This window comes from Neodiprion virginianus, chromosome 4, assembly GCF_021901495.1.
Source record: "Neodiprion virginianus isolate iyNeoVirg1 chromosome 4, iyNeoVirg1.1, whole genome shotgun sequence".
In the NCBI taxonomy this organism is placed as follows: domain Eukaryota; kingdom Metazoa; phylum Arthropoda; class Insecta; order Hymenoptera; family Diprionidae; genus Neodiprion; species Neodiprion virginianus.
Window position 1 is genome coordinate 24,814,462 of NC_060880.1, and position 19,798 is coordinate 24,834,259.

The following is a 19,798-nucleotide window of genomic DNA, read 5'->3' on the forward strand; positions in this document are numbered from 1 at the left end:
AACGTCTGCGCGTCGATGTGTGCAATGGAAGTGAAAACTCTGTTTCAGTATGGCGGTGTGTAAGCGCAAGGAAGCATCGTATTTTGTTACGTAAGCCATATACCTCGTGATATATCAGTTTCTCGATTGTTTCGAGAATAACGGTGACTACGACGAGTCAAAAGAAATGTTCCGAGGCGGACGGTGGTGTTGTCATTGCTGGAAACAATGATTGTGATACGACTGTTGGAAATCTGCGACCCGAACACGATAGAATCGAGAATTCAGTAACGCACGAAGAGTCCACACGCAACATGTCTACGATAAAAACCACAGGGACGGGAACCACGCGAGTTCTCCCGGTGTTCAGTCACGTCAAATATGAACATCTGATCGCTGGTCTGTCCGGCGGGGTCTTGTCGACCTTGATGCTGCATCCCTTGGACCTGATAAAAATCAGATTTGCCGGTAAGTAGACGACAATTTAACACCGCCAGAGCAAGTGTCGAACCTTCGGACTCGTTCAGCTGTCATTGCTTCGAGTGTCCCCTTGCGGTGCACGTGGTCTGTACCCCCGAACCTCAGCGAAACGTCATGCCGGAACGGTTTTGAGCGTTCTTTTTGCCAATTTATGAATTTATGAATTTATGAAATTGGTTATTTTTTTTCTCGCCGATCAGATTTCCTGCATAATATGATGCAACACGTCTACTGAGTTACCACGTGTATGCAAAGTAGGTATGCGTAGCTATCGCATCGCCGGTTCGTGTCTCTTTCGTATATATAATATTCATAGTTAATTAGCGATCGGCGTCGTCAGGCAACAATTCATCGCTCTTTGTCCCGTTAGCGAGTTATCACTGAGCAAGCAACGCGCGTCATGGCAGACATTGATACTTTCCTAGTACTGTTACCATTCAGGGTTCGTACGCACAGGGAAAATAACACTTGAACAGTTTTTTATCAGGCATGCATTTTGTTTCTTTATCCATCCGTACATGAAGAACAAAGATATGAACAGCTTATCCTGAAATCCCTAACCTGAAATTTTCTAAATACATAGTTCTTAAATTTAGATGGTTGAAATGAGTGACGTTAACCTAACAAAACATTGAGTTAAAATTACTGTTTCACAAATTTAAAACGCCTTTAAATAAGATATGTTTGTGGAATATGAGCTTTGTTTGCATATTTTACGCCTCAATGATTTGTAGACAAACATAAAATTTGTGAACTAGCGATTTGCAATGAAAATATATCGTTACGTCAGTCTTACAAACTTCAACCCTGACGAAATTTTGCACGTAAATTTTGTTGGACACTTACTAACATAAGCATCATTGATCCATGTTTGTGGCTAATCCAACGATTAAACACATTGTACATATTTCACAGTCCGGTTGATCTGTTGTGCTTGTGCCAATATAGATTGTGCCACAATAGAAACTTATATTTCAAAGTACATATGAATCATTCATACACTGCAAATTCTGTCTACGTACGAGGTTCAAGTTGATAATAATAAGCAACGAAACAGTGAATTAAAAATCATTGTTTTGTAGTTTCAGAATAATTTTAAAGGAGTTGGTTTTCCAAAATATTGTTTGTCATTTTATTTATTAATATATATTTGAAACCAAATATCTTTAATTTTTCCTCACAAAAAGTTGATATGTCAAAACAAAACTGTCTAATTCGAGTTAAAGAAGGTCCGTTATATATGCGATTAAAACTTTTCCTTGTAGGATTTTCAAAAATAACTCAGCTTGTGAAGGTTTACACTCACATCTTCAATCTCACACGTTCTAATGCAACTAGTAAAATTTCTCATGTTTCTGGTAAGGGGCCAGCACATTTTACGACGGATATTGCCTCTTATATATTACCAAGCTGTTCTTTACTTCTACCAATTGCACCTCTGTAATTTACAAAATCGTTTACCTCAGCATATGATTGTGTTTGTTTTTTCTTTTTTTGCGTACTATATTTTGGATTGTGTGGCTTTACCTTATATCCAACTATCAATGAATCTCGCCGACAAACTTACGCCATTATCGTGACTACTCTCCAATACTTTAATTCATAATCAGTAGGAATGTTTTTTTAGGTGTATCTTTATAGGCAAAAAGCGAGTTAAATAGTGTAACGGTAATCTTTGGTACTCTATAATTAATTGAAAAATTCAGTACAGAATGTTCAACAAGCTTTCATCTCGTAACATTCGTGTTTTCAAAATTTTGGCTGTGACAATTTTTGAATAAATAAAGCTGCTGGCTTTAGTCCATGCTGGCATAATATAATGCAGGAAAAGAAAAATAGTAATCTGATCACGAAAGTGAATACGTCAGATTTTCGTCCTAATTCGTTGTTCATAAAATGTACAAAATTATGGATAATAAATGTTTCGAAAATATATCTTCCGAAATATGGAAGAGATATATATTTCATTAAAACAATTAGTTATATTCACCGTATTACTGATCTACAAGCCCAGATTAAGGCTGATCACATTCTTTTCTTTTTTTTTTTCTTTTGTTAATGTTACAGCCGTATCATAGAAAACAAATTTTCAATTTACATATTTCCAAAACAAAGAAACAGCACAAATTTTTCATGCTTATTTTTTCACAAATTATTACTTCAGATAAATTAATATGAATCTGGCATTGATGCGATTTTTTTTAAAACCATTATGATATGTTCCAACGAACATGCGGTAAAATCCCAACGTTTTCTTCAGTTTGATGATGTATTGTGTACCGGATGAAAAACTGAATTTCAGATTAGAAAATTCAGATGATTCAAGTTTGTGATGTTGACTTAACGAAATATTAGGTCAAGAGTGACTATTTTTTTCCAACACATCAGTATGTCTTTTTGTATCGTGGATCAATGAATTTTTCAGACACTCCTCAAAATTGTGGTGTCAAATTACAAAAATTCCACCCACATCGCGAATCCAGTTTGACGGGTCAAAATAACAATGTTAATTAAACTTATAACGATTCCCTATTTTTGTATAGAATAATCTTCCAAACAAAAGTCTTAGGTTTTAGGGGAGCGACATGAGATGATGCTACGCTGCTATCAACAACTTTCAATTTTAATGCGTTTCAGTGTCAATGATGAAATGTTGTAAAATGTAAGGCTTATGTATCAATAAGTCATAACTTAGCTGTTCAATAGTTCTCGACATGCGCTCTGGTCGCAAATCATAATATGAACACCAGATTCCGTACTTTTATTACAAGACTAATGTTTTCCATTTGCAGTTAACGATGGCATCACACATTCTACTCCACAGTACAGTGGTCTTCGGGGTGCCTTCGTAGAAATCCACAGGACAGAGGGACTGAGAGGCCTCTACAGAGGGGTGGTACCAAATATTCTGGGCTCAGGCAGCTCTTGGGGATTCTATTTTTTCTTGTAAGTGGTCAAATTGTTTGCCTTTTCTCTACTGCCAATCGTTATTCATGATTTCCTTCTTTGCTATACGTAAAAATAAAAAAAGGAACAAATTCTTGTACAACTGTGTGTACAATTTCCCTGAATTTCAAGAAACTTTTCATCGTTACGTAGCTTCCTGGTGTCAACTTCACACAGATAACACTAACTTGCTTGGTTGTGTAAAAATAGAATATCGTAATTGTGTTGTGAATATCAGCAGCAACATAAAAAAGATAACGAGTTCTTTAAAGTTTGTTCTACACCGGGTAAAAAATTAAATCTGTTTTACTTTCAAACTAATCTTCTACGACAAAGCAATCCCGTTTCGGTTAGATCTAATGGAATAACCAACAATACATCTCCATGTATTTATCTGCGTAAAATCTAATCAGCCAATATCTTCTTCGTTGTCCTGTATTTAACTATACACTTTTAGGACATTACACTCCCATATTCTATTCAGTATAATTCTATAAATAGTATGAGAAAGTGTAGTGAGTAATAGAGTTGAAAGGAAAATTTACAACGGTCATAATTCTGTGATATCTCGTGGAACGTATCAAGAAGTTTTGAGCATGGGATCATGTGACCGATTTAGGAGCAACTACTTATATCATTACCTTTTGCATTGTCATCATCAAAGATTTATCTTCTTTTTTTTTTTTTTTTATTTGCATATCTAATATTCCAAACAACATTTTTATGGAGAAATTTTCTTTCTCCTGATTCAATTATATTTTTGTCATTTCCAATCAAATTTCGCCGATATCCGCCTATGAGCATTAAATTCTTTAACATTGGTATGAAAAAAACTATTGCCGTCAATGTTCTTATCATTTATTACAACTTATTTAATAAAGATAACAATACAGTAGAGAGCATAAAAGTCTGTATTCAGTAATAATAATTCTCCCATTCTCATCTGCAGTTGTACGAATTAATTATACATAATTAATTAATTTTATGTCAGATTCACTTTCCCAATTTTTTCAACTCCCTTTATTTTTTCTTAGGTTTCTGACCCTTGTGATCATGTGATCTCTATCTGGCCAACTTTTTTTCAACTAACCAGTAACTAATAAGAGCCCTAAATCTTGTATGTATTTAACTCGTAGCAGTGAGGCGTCATACCATTTTCAAACTAATTCGAACCGATTATTTATAAAATCCCTCAATGACATGATGCACAGAAAAAAATTTATTGACCCAACCAATTCAGTAATTGCCTTGTGCGTTATTAAAAATTGATTCCATTAAAAAATACTTAAATCATCTCTACTGGGCATTACCAGGAACTATGATGGGCTTAGTTCAATGAACTTGTATTTGATTCATTGCCATAGACATTTTGTAGATCACTGAGCAACTACTGAATCAAAAACAGCACATGATTCCTTGTAATCATTATTCTGTTTTGTATTTACGCATTTATTTATTAAGATAATATTTTTAATTTAGGGAATGTATATGTAAACATTATTTGTGTTCAACTTTTTGCACTATCTGATCTACAGTATAATATACGGGAGTATAATAAGCAATGTATTAATCGCATATTGGTTGTTTGTAAAATAGTGTACACTGTGATGCTAGCAGCTTGAAAATATTTACCATCTCTAGAAATGAGATGATTGATTAATTGTTGATCAATTTTTGAAACACTTTTGTAGTAACTACATCTTGCTAAATCCATGAACCCAGTTAAGGGAAAGTAAAATGAATGCATCTATAATTATAGTGTTGCACGATTGTTGTTTCATTCCTCGTGCTAATATCTATTTCCATTTTTTATAGCTATAACACAATAAAAACATGGATCCAAGGTGGAAATGCAAAGAAGCCTGTGGGCCCAGTAATGCACATGTTGGCTGCAGCTGACGCTGGGATTATGACACTGTTAATAACGAATCCAATCTGGGTAGTTAAGACGCGGCTTTGCCTTCAATATACAAGTGATGTGAATCTTGCAGAAAGCAAAAGGTACTCCGGCTTGGTTGATGCTCTCACCAAAATATATAAAACAGAGGGTATTCGAGGACTCTACAAGGTAATTTTCACTGTGTAAAATAAAAAAGTAAAAGGCAAAGAGCCCTTTTGTATGAAACTAGGATGAAGTATAATACAGTACAATATATGTCTTGCACTGATCAACCATTCTCGTAACCGTCAATGTGTCTTTTGCAAGCACATTTATTCTTAAATGGGGTGGTCGTCCTTTCACACTTAATTTTCAAGTTAATTCTGAATAACTGCTATAGATACAGTCGCAAATAATCACCGATTGTATGGCTGAAAGATGGTAGTTTCATCTTTATTTCAACCTTTAAAATTTTACAAATGGCTTATAGTTTGTTACATTGCACTCATTTTATTCGAAACAATGTTATAGAACTCTTCGTATGGTGATTTCCAAATCGTTCATATGATTTTTATAAAATTTTTCACATTCCATTCCGATACGTCGTTTTTACGGGAACTAAAATGATCCATGCTCAAACTAGACTGGGAATTGTAGTTTCCAAATGTGTTGAAATTCCATAAAAATACGGAAAACGTATCAAAAATAAAAAGTACAGTGACAATATCGAAATTTTTAATTCCAACTATAACTATAAGTGTTTTGAAATTAAGAGTATACAGATTTTTTGTTTTACATAATGAACAACATCATGAGGTGAAAGGTATAGGTTTGACAAGAATCCTGCTAGCTGTTGATGATGTCATAACTTGATCAATTGTAGACAATCTTTCTACTTTTGAAGCTTAGAATAAAGATCAAACTAGTATCTCTCAAACACGTAATTGTTAGTTATTTACGAAACTTTCTGTACGAATAGCTGTTTTTCAAAGATTATGGATCTGCTAATCAAGCATAAAAAAATTTACCACCCCCCTTGAGCAACTTCAGGATGTTGAAAAATTATCGCTTCAACATCTTTGCATTATTTCTTTAACGTGGTATAGATGTTTTATTTTCACAACGTTTTGCTCAATGCAACAGAGAATCTGGCCGAAACTTGACTAGGTAATAAAATTTGAGGACAACCTCAAACAATGGCGAAACATCATCATTGATGAATTTTCTTTCGATCTTATCCCAGGAAAAAGCCTTCCCATGTAAACAGAATGGCCAAGAATTTTGTGCCTCTGAAAATGGGCTCTTTTTGCATTCAAATCTGAAATCCGAATTGCAATACTTTCTACACATTGAAATTTCTGAAGTTTTAATCGCACTTCTTTTCGAATAGGGTCTTGTTCCTGGAATGTTCGGTGTCTCACACGGCGCGCTTCAGTTTATGACGTATGAGGAAATGAAGAATAGCTATAATGACTACCGAGGATTACCCATAGACACAAAACTGGTAAGTAGTATTTGAAAAAAAAAAAAAAAAAAAAAAAAATAGAATACTGCTAGTTATCCTTCAAGTCTAAGCGTAATTTTGAAAATAGATCTACAATAGATATAGCATAAACTGCGTGCATTATGTTCCTTGTTAAATTCATTTCTAAATACAGGTATTGTACGATCTGTCACCCTTTATTAACATATTACTTTGATGTGTAATCGCAAATTACGTTAGTTTTGCTAAAATTTTGTGCAGTTTAAAGCTAAGTTTGAAGTGAAACAAATCCTCGATTGTGTAGCTAATTTTCTAAGCTCTCAAATTCTGATCAAAGTAAACTGTGGCCACATATATCTAGTTGACAATTGAAACAAAAACTATTTTGCGATATGATTTATTTTTACCATGATATTGAACGGTCCATTTGGTCAGCGTGTGAAGATGCTGGCAAAGCTTCTTGCTCCGCACTTGGTCATGACAATAAGTTACTTTCAACCAAATTTCTACCCCTTACCTCCATTATTAGTTAACTGCTCTACACTCGAGAATGTAACTTTAATTTTAAGTTTTCTTTTTATCTCAATATTTATCTAAAACAGCTCAACTAAAAAAAGAACTCCCTGCAAGGAGGTATTTTAAGTAAGAATACTAAAAAATTTATACTCATTTCGGCAGAAGAAATTTTGTTTATGAAAAAAAATTTTGAAGAAAACCCAAATTAACTTTTTCGTATAATTTCTTGATTTCTAAATTAGAAGACATTTCTAAACGTTCCGATTCTCTCATTTTTTATTCGCTAAATTTACAGACATGCACTATATTAAAAAGAAATACGAAAAATACCGAATTGAACTTCCCACTTGAATCACTTGCCTATATAAGAATGCATACATGCTTCAACTAAAACTCTCTGTTTTGCACTTTGACTTAATAGGTCATTTTCATACCCAAGTTAAACCTCCAAGAGAGTCCCAGCTATTCATTGTAAGATCCTTATCCATATAATAGACATATATCATATAACAGCAGTACCTTGTACTCCTGATAATATACTGAATTATAATAATGATAATATACAACAATTTAAAAATGGCATAACGACCACAAAGTTCATTTATGGAATCCGGAAGTAGTTTGAAATGAATTAAGAATACCATTGCTGGAAATGTGAAATATGAACGGGAAGAAGAGAACGACGATGAATTAGAAATAACTCAAAGCTCTTAATTATCATCTATTATGACTGGCAACATTTCTCACGTGTATATTAATCTTAACAAATGATTTTAATTCTGTATTAACATTTCCTCTTTTCATTTCTTTGCAGAGTACAACGGATTATATTGGTTTTGCCGCCTTATCAAAATTGTTCGCTGCTATGGCGACGTATCCGTATCAAGTAGTGAGGGCTCGACTTCAGGATCACCATCACGACTACAGAGGAACTTGGCATTGTATTCAACTAACATGGAGGTTAGAAAAAGCTAGGGGATTTTATAAAGGGTTCACACCCTACCTGTTACACGTTTTGCCAAACATTTGTCTGGTTATGCTGATTTATGAAAAATTTGCAAACTAAGCCCCTCACTTACACCTACGATGAGATTCAATCAGTTAAAACGATATAAGTGATTCTAGACAATTGATTTCACGTATAATTTTAATGACTTTAGATAATTTTTATTATCATTTTATAAAAATGATATTAGTTAGATACAATGCAAGTGGTTGAATTTAAATTTAAATTCATTACTTGGCTTAGGAACTCTTATTTGCGCAGTAACTCGAAGTTAAGCCTTATATTTCACGTGATGTTACACATTCGTTACTTCAATCCCATGCTTGTGACACAATAGTGAATTCGACCTACAATTCTTATGTACTTGTCCATACACGTGTACTGCAATACTATGTAGGAAAGTAATTCATTATTCTTTTACATAGGTATTGCCAAATTCTATTATGAATTCCCTTGGGAGAAATGTTACTTTTTTTTTTTTTATTGCTAATTATGCTTTTCACTGAGAAGAAGAATACAAAATATGTCTGACAAAGAAAAGTCATGAAATTTTAAAGATTAGATTACCCAGTATTAAATTGTATAATTCTTTTCACTAGGTGGACAGTTGTGTTTTTGACACATGAGCGGCAAACATTGAAAGGGTTAATAACGTGTAAAATGTACGGGCAATACCTATAATAATTTATTTCATCTTGTATTATGTCTAGCGGATAATGGATTGCTAAAAGATGAATCTGAATTGCAGTTAAACTAGATCCTCTCTACATCTTTTTTCTTTTCTTTTTTTTCGTGATATATTTCAAATCACTTCAGTTGGCAAATGTTGGTTTCTGCTCATATGATATTTCAAGATAAGCTCATGTGAAATTGCAATAGAAATAGATCAATATCGAAGTGAACTTTCACTTCTGACTTATGTAGTATGTTTTACTGTTTCTTTTCCTTTTCTTACTCGATATCCTTTACATATATTTTACTTTTACAAGCGCAGTGATTACTTGGAAACATTTAGTCACATAATTTCTAATATGCTGATATACAATGAACGTATATGTATTTATTTGAATGAAACTTTAAATCCAAAAGAAAACATTTGAATTGAAGTACGTTTGAAGAGGAGAGTTAAAAAAGCTGTTTGTTAGTACCTTTTTTTTTTCTATATTTGTAATTTTGTCAGTAGAAAGTATGTATGTGCCGAGACCAATGTTTTCTAAAGAACGAAAATTATTTTCAAAAATTGACACAGCCATTTTTAATAATCCTCTTCATAATCGGTTGAGAGTGATCAAGCATTGTCAAAATATTGATGAATATTTTTTCGAGAATACGTAACAAAATTGAAGGACCTACGTCAAGGTGTGAATTAGATAATGAACTTCTCAAAGATACAGTTAATAAATGTCTAATTGGTGTTTGAAATTATGCCGCATTGATCTGTTATTGAATAGTTGAAAACTGATGATACAATTATTATTTGTGATCACGAATGTGGTTAGGTGGTATTGAAAAAATTTCCGAGAATAACAGTAGATTATTGCTGTGACGATAAAAAATATTCGATAAATATTTATATAACATTTGGATCAATTTATGGCACATAAAATCTCAGCAACTAATAAATCATGACAGTTTGATTATGACTGCTTGATAAGTAACAGTTATGAATATATATCGTCGCAATCTGTAAATATTAGTACAATTTATTTATGTTAGCCATGAAAATGAACATCTCTCTTTAAAACTCTTTATTCTTAGATCGCTTGGAAAACATGAAAGAAAAAAAAAAAAAAAGTACCGTATAGAAAAGAATTTAAGAGACAAAATAATTTATAAGTTATTATATAATGTTAATATTATCTATACATGAATTTCTTAAACAAATATAAATATTAATCTGTATCTTGGAAGGTTTTATTTTCGAACTATTATTCATAAGATAAGTTCATAACACACTTTCGTGCCATCAAATAATTATCAACCTTGTCCATTATAAAAACCATGACCTTGACCATTGTCGAAGTCATGTGCTCAACATCCACAAAGTCGAAGTAATTTTAACCAAAGCCTTGCATTGCGCTGATAGTTATCAAACTTATTTTCATGATGTATCATTAATATCGATAATATTATCTTTGACATTACCAATTTAGTTGCAATTTTATTTTCTTTCTCTGTGTGCTGTATGTGATAGTCTCTTTTTGCTAACCAATTTTATTATCATTACTATGATTTTTATTGTGATTATTCTTATCACTGATCTTATTAGTAATATTCAAAATTAAGTGTCATCTTATGGTTAACTCAAAATATTCTACATTTTACTGCATTGCTTATCGTCACAACAGTTTTCTCTACTTAGCGGGATTATTCATAAACAATCTGAACATCATTTAGCTACGATTACTTTTCTATTTGTTGGGATGTTTCTTTAATGGGATAACATTCATTCCGCATGAGAACTTTTTATTTTCTTCACAATTCACGAAAGTAAATTTAAGCTGACACATCAGAGATGTCGAAAAGTATTTGAACTGCGACAAACCGTTTTTAACCACTTCTAGTGAGCACAGAGTTCCGATAATCCCTCGATTCTTAGACATCCAGTTTTCTGAAAGTCACCGTTTATGAGAAACCTGACTATTTATGTTGGGACTAAAAGGGGATTACATTTCTTTCTCGAATTTGTACCGGGTCCGTTCTGTTGGGATGATAATGAACAACAGTGATATGTATGTGATAAATTTCACTCTCAGAATTTAATATTATTTTTCGAAGTAATTGCCAAAAATAAAAGTTTATTCTCTTATTCAAATAGCAATTTTTTTCTCGTTCAACAATGTTAATTTTCATGCAAAACAGTACGAGTACACAAATTCAAGAACAGAACTCGATGCGTTCTAAATTCGCAGGCATTGCGTAAATATTAGGTCCTTGAGGTTTAACCCTTTGGAAGGGAGGGGAATTATCTCTATGTCCACTGGAAGTGATAAAAATTACAGTCAAATCAACATCGTGGACCCTGGATTGTTGACCAATAATTTGTAGGGTAATCAACGTATAAGTAATTGATTTTTTCTCTGCAGTTCAAATCCTTCATATGATATCGTATGTGCAGTAATGTGCTAACATGTCAAGACAAAATGTGTGTTTGCACATTTAGAAAGATGTCAATGAGTACTTTCCGAACTAGCTGAAAACGCCCTTAATTCAACACTTCATGGCCTTGTACCTAATTCAAGGCACTTTCTCCAATTTCATTCATTATGCCGCAATTTCATTCGGAATGAAAAATTCACGTACATGCTCATTCGTATTACATTAAGAATTGTGAAATTGCACACAGATTCAATTTTTCATTCATATACGCACTGCTTTGGAAAATGGTTGCATTCCAAATTATTTAACCGCAGGCAAGAATCGAAGGAATCTAGACCGTTATACCGAAATACTAGTATTACAGTAACACGGACCGCCCAATCTCACAATACCCGAAGTCCATACAAAGTGTCATGGCTTGAACTTTTTTGTTTTATGCTGATCATGTCATTTTTTCTTCTATGGGTTTATTTGATTATGTATTGCAATGGAAACTGAGATACGGGGTGCTTTGAATCCCAAAACCACATTTTCATTCGTCATTTATATTCTGATCCGTTGACAGTTTGCTTCAAAAGCGATCAGAATTTTAATAAGAATTATAAAAACGAGAATAAGCGTTACGTTTTTAACGAAGTAATCGATCTAATACTTTGATGAAAAAATTTATCGAATTGATTTTGCAATATATTTTTTATCCAGATATTGTATAATTGTAGATTGATTCGCAAAAAATTGTCTTGTATCTTTCAAACTTTGCTCCAAACAAACTGGATCTTTTTAAATAATCGATTTACAAGCTTAATTTACATTCTCAACCATACTTTCAGTGCACATATTGAATGTTTCAGATAGTGAAAAACATTGAAAGACTAATTCTTCAATTTTGTTGCACCTAGGCTTATGAGTATGAAGATAACAAATTATGATTAAGAGTTTCAAGCTTTCGGATCAAATGCTTCAAATTCTAAACTGTATCACCATTCAAAAATGAAACTGATTTAACAATGAAATGTAGGTTTTAACTAAATATAATTCTTCAATGTGTACGATCATGTATGTGTCGCGAAAAAAAGAAAAGAAAAAAAATGTATCGTAAACTTAGTTGGTCTGTAATTACTCACCAATGATGTCATGCCATTGAAAATGTACGCACGTGATTTTTCATTTTGACGGTGCTGCACATTTGCAAATTGCAGGTAAATTCGTCATGTTGAGAAAAAACGTATTTGGCATCTGCATCTGCGATCGACTATAGCTGAATCGATATCATCCTTCATATTTTGAAAAGATTATTTATCTTTAGTGTGTAAACTTGACTTGATTCATCCGATACAATGCAATCAACTGTTCTACTCGTACGTCTAGATGTACGAACGGTAAGTGCATAGGTTAAACCTAGGTGAACCACCAGCAGTACGATTTTTAATCCAATCATGTGTTCTCAAACGACTGGTATAACGAAAACATAGCGCGTATAATAATACCGACACCGATCAGATTGTCAACTTCATTTACTGCAACTTGAATCGAACACATAACTTTTTTATTCGCTCTCAACTTTGTCACCGACTTATTATTCGCATTGCGATTACCTGACGCAATTAACTGGAACTATTCCGATCGATTGCAGAAGAGGTTATAAAGTATTTCAGCACTGAATGCAAAGCTTTGGGACAAAATTTTGTTGGCAATGAAATAACTCTAATAACTCTATGGTATTTTGTCACTCGAGTCGTTGATGTGAAAGATAAGAAAACTTGCAAGATTCAGATGGTAAAAAAATTTAGCTTTGTCCAAGAAAAAAAAAATGTCCGAACAATTGTAATTGTTATAATATTTTGGAAACCAGTATAGCCGTGGTATAACAAAGGAATTGACTACTAACAGAAAAATGTAAAATATTTGTGTCGTACTGCTTTGAAGTACCTGAAATGAAAACCACTAACAGCAGACTTTTGCTATGTACAGATGTGTAGGTATCTCGTTATGTGTGCAGTGGATAATTCATGGAACGTAATCGTAATTTGCGATATCATTGCCATGTTTGATTTGTGCAGCATGTGCTCTTGCAAACCAAACAAATTTATATCGTATCTTATTCGTGTGCTTATCTGTTGGAGATTTGTTTATTTCGTGTTTATGTTTCTTTTTTTCTTTTTTTTGTCTACGGTATGTGAAGTGGCTAATATTTTATTCAAAATTTGTTTTAAATAAGATGACACCTTGACGATTACTTTGTTTATATATTGTTGAACGAGCACCAAGATGAAAATGTAAATACTCGAGAATTACATGCAATTCAAATCAAAAACGTAAATACTTATTTGAATAAAGTTTCATGATTCCGTTCCCTCGTACGTGTTACTTCTTTTTAATTCGCGTGCTTAGTGCGCCCAAGTTTTATCGCAAAATGGGGTCTGATTTGCGTCAATAATCGTACGTGAAACTAATACCAAACGTTGAGAGCCACGTTGAGATATTCTTGGCGATATGTAAAAGAACGTAATTTGTTAAGAACCGGAATTTATTGCTGAGATCCATTAGTGAAATAAAGTATTGCTGGTGGTTACAGGGGTGAAGGTTGGCGTGGCTTTTACAAAGGGTTAGGCCCTAATCTTGTCAGAGTGACGCCCGCGACTATCATCACATTCGTCACCTATGAGAACGTTTCCTACAAACTGCTACGCGCCAAGTCATCCCGCATGGAGGATTTACCGGCAACTACCGCTGTCGCTATATTGAACACGTCAAAAACTGAGGTAACAGCGAATTGAGTCCACCTCCCCGCAGAACCGACCCATTCGGAAGTTATCCATATAATTCAAAGACTGTTCAAGATATTCGGACGGTGAAGAGCAATGACTGAAAGGTTCACCATTGCATGTTTTTATGTTCCAAAACAGACTATGTACTGAATTTCGTTACTTGCAAGTGTAACTATAAGTTGATAATGTTAAATTTGAATTTTATAAAGATAGGAGTATTTGAATGTTCCTGCCATTATAATCCTTTCATCAGACTCTGCATTTTATTGTAACCAGTTCGTTTAATTGAAAGATAACAACTAGTACATTATGGAAAATACAATCTTCTTTTCAAAATACTACAATGAATTGCATAGTAAATTCTTCAAAACACCCGATACACATTTTAGTTGGTAGAATTTAAATCCATGCTCGAGGTCGCGAGTAGGTCCAGGTATGCGCAAGAATTTATTGAGGACAAAATACTACATGAACAACAAATTTTCATTATCACATGCTTGCATACGTCGGCGTACTATGTTTCATTTTGCGTCTATTTTCCTTCGCATTTCCTTTGTCTTACTTTTTGGCTTGCAAGGAATATAAGCATACGAATATTTCCAAACATCTTCTATTTACTTTTAAGCTTTCGATGCGCGGGCGTATCATTCTAATCCTTCGTTCAGTGCACAAGTTGTATATTTCGTTCAATAGACGTGCATATTTCGTTTAAACGCACTCTTTAAGTATTGAACATTAATTATTGTTACAGAATCCAGTAAATTATTGTATTTATTGTATATCTACGCAATCTACTTCAATATTGTTCCGAATATAATTTGACCCCACATGTAAGTTGAGTTCGGTAATTATTATATAAATATATCTATAATAAAGCCAATTCTGCATATAATTCGGTACATATTTTCTGATTCACGTACAAGCATAAAAAATCTCGGATTATATTCGGAACGACATGGCAATAATGTTGAAAACTTAACTCTGAGAATATGCTAGGTAGTAATAAGTAATAAAAAGCTGTAACAATCGAAAAGAACCTTGGTCAACGTGTAACAAGGTAATGTAGTCAAAAATAAACTGTGGGAAAATGGATCGCGTTCCTCTAATTCATTTATTTTACTGCCCTGTGTCATTCTACCAGTAGAATTAGCTAATACATACATCTTTTTTGCAACGGCATAGAAATACGGAAGATGAATGAATTGTAATCACATGGCGATGTAATAATTGATTTTAAGAGGCCGTAGGAATTAAAAAAATCTGATTAACCAAATTCTTTTCTCTTCGAACCTCCGTTTTTCCATTTTCCGCGAAGGGGGAAATGATTATAATCGTTTCTAACGAATAGTTCGGTTTTCACGTTTTTTGATCCCTACAATATCCAACCTCCTATCGTTTTCAGGTAAATGTTTGCGGTGTGATTGATTTTTCGACCGTAAATTGTTTTTTATTAAAAAACTAGTCTCAATGAACGGATTAGTTGGCACGGAATAGCCCGTGCGTTAATTACATAAATCGTAGCAAAGTAAAGTAAAAATAATTTTATCTACTTGTGAGATAACGTAAAACTGTTAAACTTGTCACGCCACTTTCGAAGCGCAAACAAAAATCGTTCGCATTTGCACGAGTGTAAAGCGACACTGTCCTAATCCTGTTTAGTCATAAATTGAGATGCTTACGATGTCCTTTGGCTTCACCGTGAAAGTTCTTCATTCGGTCAGGACTGTCCGTCGTGCGGTTAACCTCTACCATTTCTATGCGAATACCGGTCTACATCGCATATTGTCGATATTTCAGCAGCAGTGCTGCTCTCATGATGAAAATATTCTCGAACATTAATTGAAAGATTTCGGTAACCACAACGCGTTGCAATTGTGTAAACCGCTTTTGATTCGTACTCTTTTGCAATGAAATTTTGAAAACCAGTATATGTGTGTACAACGTACATACATACGATTATATTTGCAGCTTGAACGGAAATCGCGGCATTATTCATGCCTATTAAGGTTGCAACGCTGACTTCTCCGTTTGAATTCGTACTCGATCTTCGATGCAACAGTAATTTTATTCGTGACGGAAATTTATTTAGCTGTAGTTTTCCGATCGATGTTTGGTGACCGGCGATAAAGATAGTCGGCATACACTAACGAAATTGATTTTGAGCATATAGTCTTGAACCATTTTAATCATGTGACAAAGATGGACATTCGGTGCAGCTGGACATTGCGAGCGAGACCGTTGAATTTCTGCCACTGAATCACAATTACAGGAGAATTTGGTAAAAATATGTTGTTTTTTTTCAAGTATTGCGAAATATTGATACCATCAATATATATTTAGAATATGTTAGCAAATACGTGCACGAAGCTCTTGCACTTTGGGAAACACTGGTTTAACTTTTCATCGCCGGATTAGAAAGTTTAGAGAGACGAGCGCTTATTCTGCATGCCTAGAACTCTAGATTCTATATTACAGAAGTGAAATTATATAGGCACTAACTACTTACTTGTAAATACGTGAGAGATTTCACATACAAATAATGAACGACAAAAAGTAACGAATCTTAGTACTTAGATTAATTATCTTTTTGTGTCACGCATAATGATGCACTTGTTACCCGTTCTGGATTCTTTCGACGAAGCAAACCGTTAATCAATGTATATGCTTAATTATCGAAGCGAATGTTTGTTTACTTCTGTATTGTTTCGACGAATAATATACTACCAACATGTAAATTTAGTATAATGAAACCATGTTCCAAATTATACGATGTCTTCGCGTGACGGTGTGACATGTTCAATCCAAGTATTCAGTAAAAATACAGTTGTCAATTTAGATTTTTTTCTCTCACCGTACTTATACCGAATTCAGAGAAACTCCAAAATTATTGGGGAAATAGTTGAAATGTTTCGTACAAACAATTACCTGATTTGTCGTGTAAATAATCTACACCAACAGATGGAGTGAAGCTTACGAATAAAATAACGCTGAGTAAATTACAAACAATTCAGAGTGCCCGCGTAAAAAAGCGACGAGGCGATGCAAATTTCTTAAACAGTATGTATAGTAAGTAATTTCTTCAAGGGTAGAAGTCTCATAAAAAATCTACGAGATGATTAGAACTAAGAAACCACGCTTCAAACTTTAATAAGAATTTTTCCGATGATATGGCATTTTTGAGTTTTGTGAAAATAACTTCAAGACATTCTTAGCATAAAACAATGATCGGTTCAAAATAATATTACGTAACAATAATTTATGTTGGAGTGAGTGAACATTCAGAATACTAATTTAAACCTGTCGAACATGACATTTCAATTTTATGGTTTTCAAAGTCTGTCACGTTAGAGAAAACCCTCATACATACAACTGTAGCATAGTTTCAAGGAATTTTGTAAAATTCGTTCCAAAACAAATATAGTATAAAGTTGGCAACAGCATCCAAAGGAGTGAAAGTCCGGCGATGATCAAGTTGGTACGAACTTTCCCATAGACAATGAATTACCACAAAAATCATTATTCTAGATTCGAAACAAACAATGGTAAGAACATTCGAACACGATAAAGTAAACCCAGTTCGATAATTATGAAAGCTTTTCTCGAATCCTCGTTATCTTACGATCAGCTTGTTCTCACTGTTATTGGCACAAATAACATCGTTGCAGTTTTTCGCAACGGTTTTTTCCTCTTTTCGTAACTTTTGATTCAGTCCGTGAGGCCCGAACGTTCATAATTGATAATCCGATTGTGAAATAATTGAAAGTAAGTCGTGCCAAGCACAGTTTCGAACTGGCGAGCTTTCCAAGAATTCCATGCTCGGTCGAGAAAAAGTGACAAAGAGTTCGGAGAGAATGTTTAATTTATTTATTATACAGGCGCTCCAGCAGCGGTGATCGATTGTTGCGGACACATCGGAAACTAAATTGAGCGCGCGTTGCGCAAGCCGGGTTTCGTAGCTAGAACCTGCCGGCGGTGCGTAATCGCGTCATCTTACAGCCCGTCTTACGACAAGTACCGCGGCAAACAAGATGGCCGAATGGGCTCAGCTGTGGTCAGATCGACCGTGAGACGCTCGCGTTTTTCTGTGACAAAAAAGCAACGATACGAGGCAGATTTTGTCCGGGGGATAGAGGATACACGCAGCGATAGTTCCGGTCAACAAATGGTGAGTAACGCATCGCTAGCACGGCCAATGGCCGTTCGCTTATAGTTAAATTTGCCCCGACGCTCGATTCGCGCGCTGTTTTTGAAAGTCTAGCAGACTACAGAGAGGTTCTCATTTTCTCAACGAGGTCCCGTCCTCTTAGCGCGTTGTGCCGTACGCGCCCGAACACGTGCTTACAATTGTGCGAATGCACGTCTATGCGTCAACACTTGAAACTCGGATTTCAAACGGCGTCGAGATATTTCGTGAGCCGCGTGAATTCGTTGAATGAAAAATTGACGCCGTTTTGAAAATACATGATTTGTTGCATGCGCACCGAGGTGTAGATAGCGTTATATGCTCGTCTCTCTTATCTAATCGTGTGAAAACAATATTGTTTCTGAAATATTCCGACGTGATGGAAGCAACGTTGGATTCGCGCCTCGTTGCATTTATCAAATGTTGGAAATATTCAGCAGGATATTTCGATTCTGGAAAGTTTCGTTCCTCTGGTTAAAACGTCGAGTAGTGATTTCTCTCACGATCACTATGAAAGTGTTATCGATTTTTTGGCACGTGCGGATTTACTACGATGTCCGTCGTATTGTTTCGTCCTTGGTCGTGACCTTCGTAGAAAATCGTTGTCGGTTTTATTCGTGAAAGTAAAAGGCTACGGAGACGCGTTCCGGTTCGATACACTCCGTCGAATCCACTCGCACCTGGAATTTGAAAAATGAAACGATCGATTAAGCAAAGTAACTCGTCGTCGACGTTCGAAGCAGGTAGAAAAATTACCCTGCCGTGTTCTCTTTACGCAAATACCGTCGAGCATCGCTCGCTTCAACGAGATACGATTGTTAAATTGTTACGTAAAATGCGAGTAAAGGTTGCAGGTAGGTAGATCGCTGAATTGACTCACCGCGCCAACTGTTATCTCCGTTGTCTCCCTTAGGCTGTCACCGTTGCCTCGTGTCAACCATTTCACGCGTATCTGCGTGCAATACGTACGCTGAGAAAAATACGTAGTAATCGTGGCGTTGATATAATTGAGGTTTTATCGAGCCGAAAGAATTACTATCCACCGCAGATCGGTAAAGATGATGCGATGCGTCGTTTGATCGATCCACTTAACCGGACGCCTATTATCGATATAATTGGCTTCCAAATAAGTCTGCACGTTTCATTGGCATGATTGCAGCGTGTGTACATGTGTGTGAAGTATCGTGTAATTATCGATATGAGTAGGTAAACGAATCATCGTTTCAACACACCGAACCACTTCTAATTACTCGAGTCGCCCGGGATCGGAAGGCGCCGATTCGCGGTAGTAGGTTTAGTTGCAAGGTACGGAACAGGCTGAACTGAGGTATACCTATATGAATAAGAAAGTTGTTTGTCCTGGATTGTTTTCTCAATCGCGGCTATTAATATACCCACTACCTCGTAACTCGTCGTTACAACCTTGTATAATGAGGAACTCTCTTGGATCACCCATTCG

At 34.8% G+C, this 19,798-nt stretch overlaps 2 protein-coding genes and 1 long non-coding RNA gene across 3 annotated transcripts in view; 2 read left to right on the top strand and 1 right to left on the bottom strand.

The window, feature by feature from the left end:
* The first annotated feature begins 31 nt into the window (after window positions 1–31).
* LOC124301748 (mitochondrial folate transporter/carrier) lies at window positions 32–15,248 on the top strand. The gene is made up of 6 exons (XM_046757132.1): window positions 32–447; window positions 3,252–3,405; window positions 5,221–5,473; window positions 6,675–6,788; window positions 8,098–8,243; window positions 13,964–15,248. Exons 1-6 carry the CDS (start codon window positions 294–296, stop codon window positions 14,163–14,165), a joined length of 1,023 nt encoding a protein of 340 aa, XP_046613088.1. The 5' UTR covers window positions 32–293; the 3' UTR covers window positions 14,166–15,248.
* A 2,911-nt stretch (window positions 15,249–18,159) lies between these two features.
* The window catches only part of LOC124302251 (ras-related protein Rab-32), a 33,859-nt gene continuing 32,220 nt past the window's right edge, over window positions 18,160–19,798 (top strand). The window contains exon 1 of the mRNA XM_046758202.1: window positions 18,160–18,321. Coding sequence (XP_046614158.1) covers window positions 18,193–18,321 — 129 coding nt within the window. The 5' untranslated portion in view covers window positions 18,160–18,192. The remainder of the gene's footprint in view (window positions 18,322–19,798) is intronic.
* On the bottom strand, window positions 18,920–19,625 carry LOC124302254 (uncharacterized). Its single transcript, XR_006907669.1, has 2 exons — window positions 19,220–19,625; window positions 18,920–19,019 (listed from the first exon to the last, which is right to left on the bottom strand). It is a non-coding gene; the product is annotated as an uncharacterized LOC124302254 (long non-coding RNA).

Bases quoted from the DNA above. Each gene is read 5' to 3' on its own strand.
- LOC124301748 (XM_046757132.1), top strand. From the start codon at position 294: ATGTCTACGATAAAAACCACAGGGACGGGAACCACGCGAGTTCTCCCG. The intron at 448-3,251 runs GTAAGTAGACGA...TTCCATTTGCAG, and splicing joins GATAAAAATCAGATTTGCCG to TTAACGATGGCATCACACAT. The intron at 8,244-13,963 runs GTTAGAAAAAGC...TGGTGGTTACAG, and splicing joins TGTATTCAACTAACATGGAG to GGGTGAAGGTTGGCGTGGCT.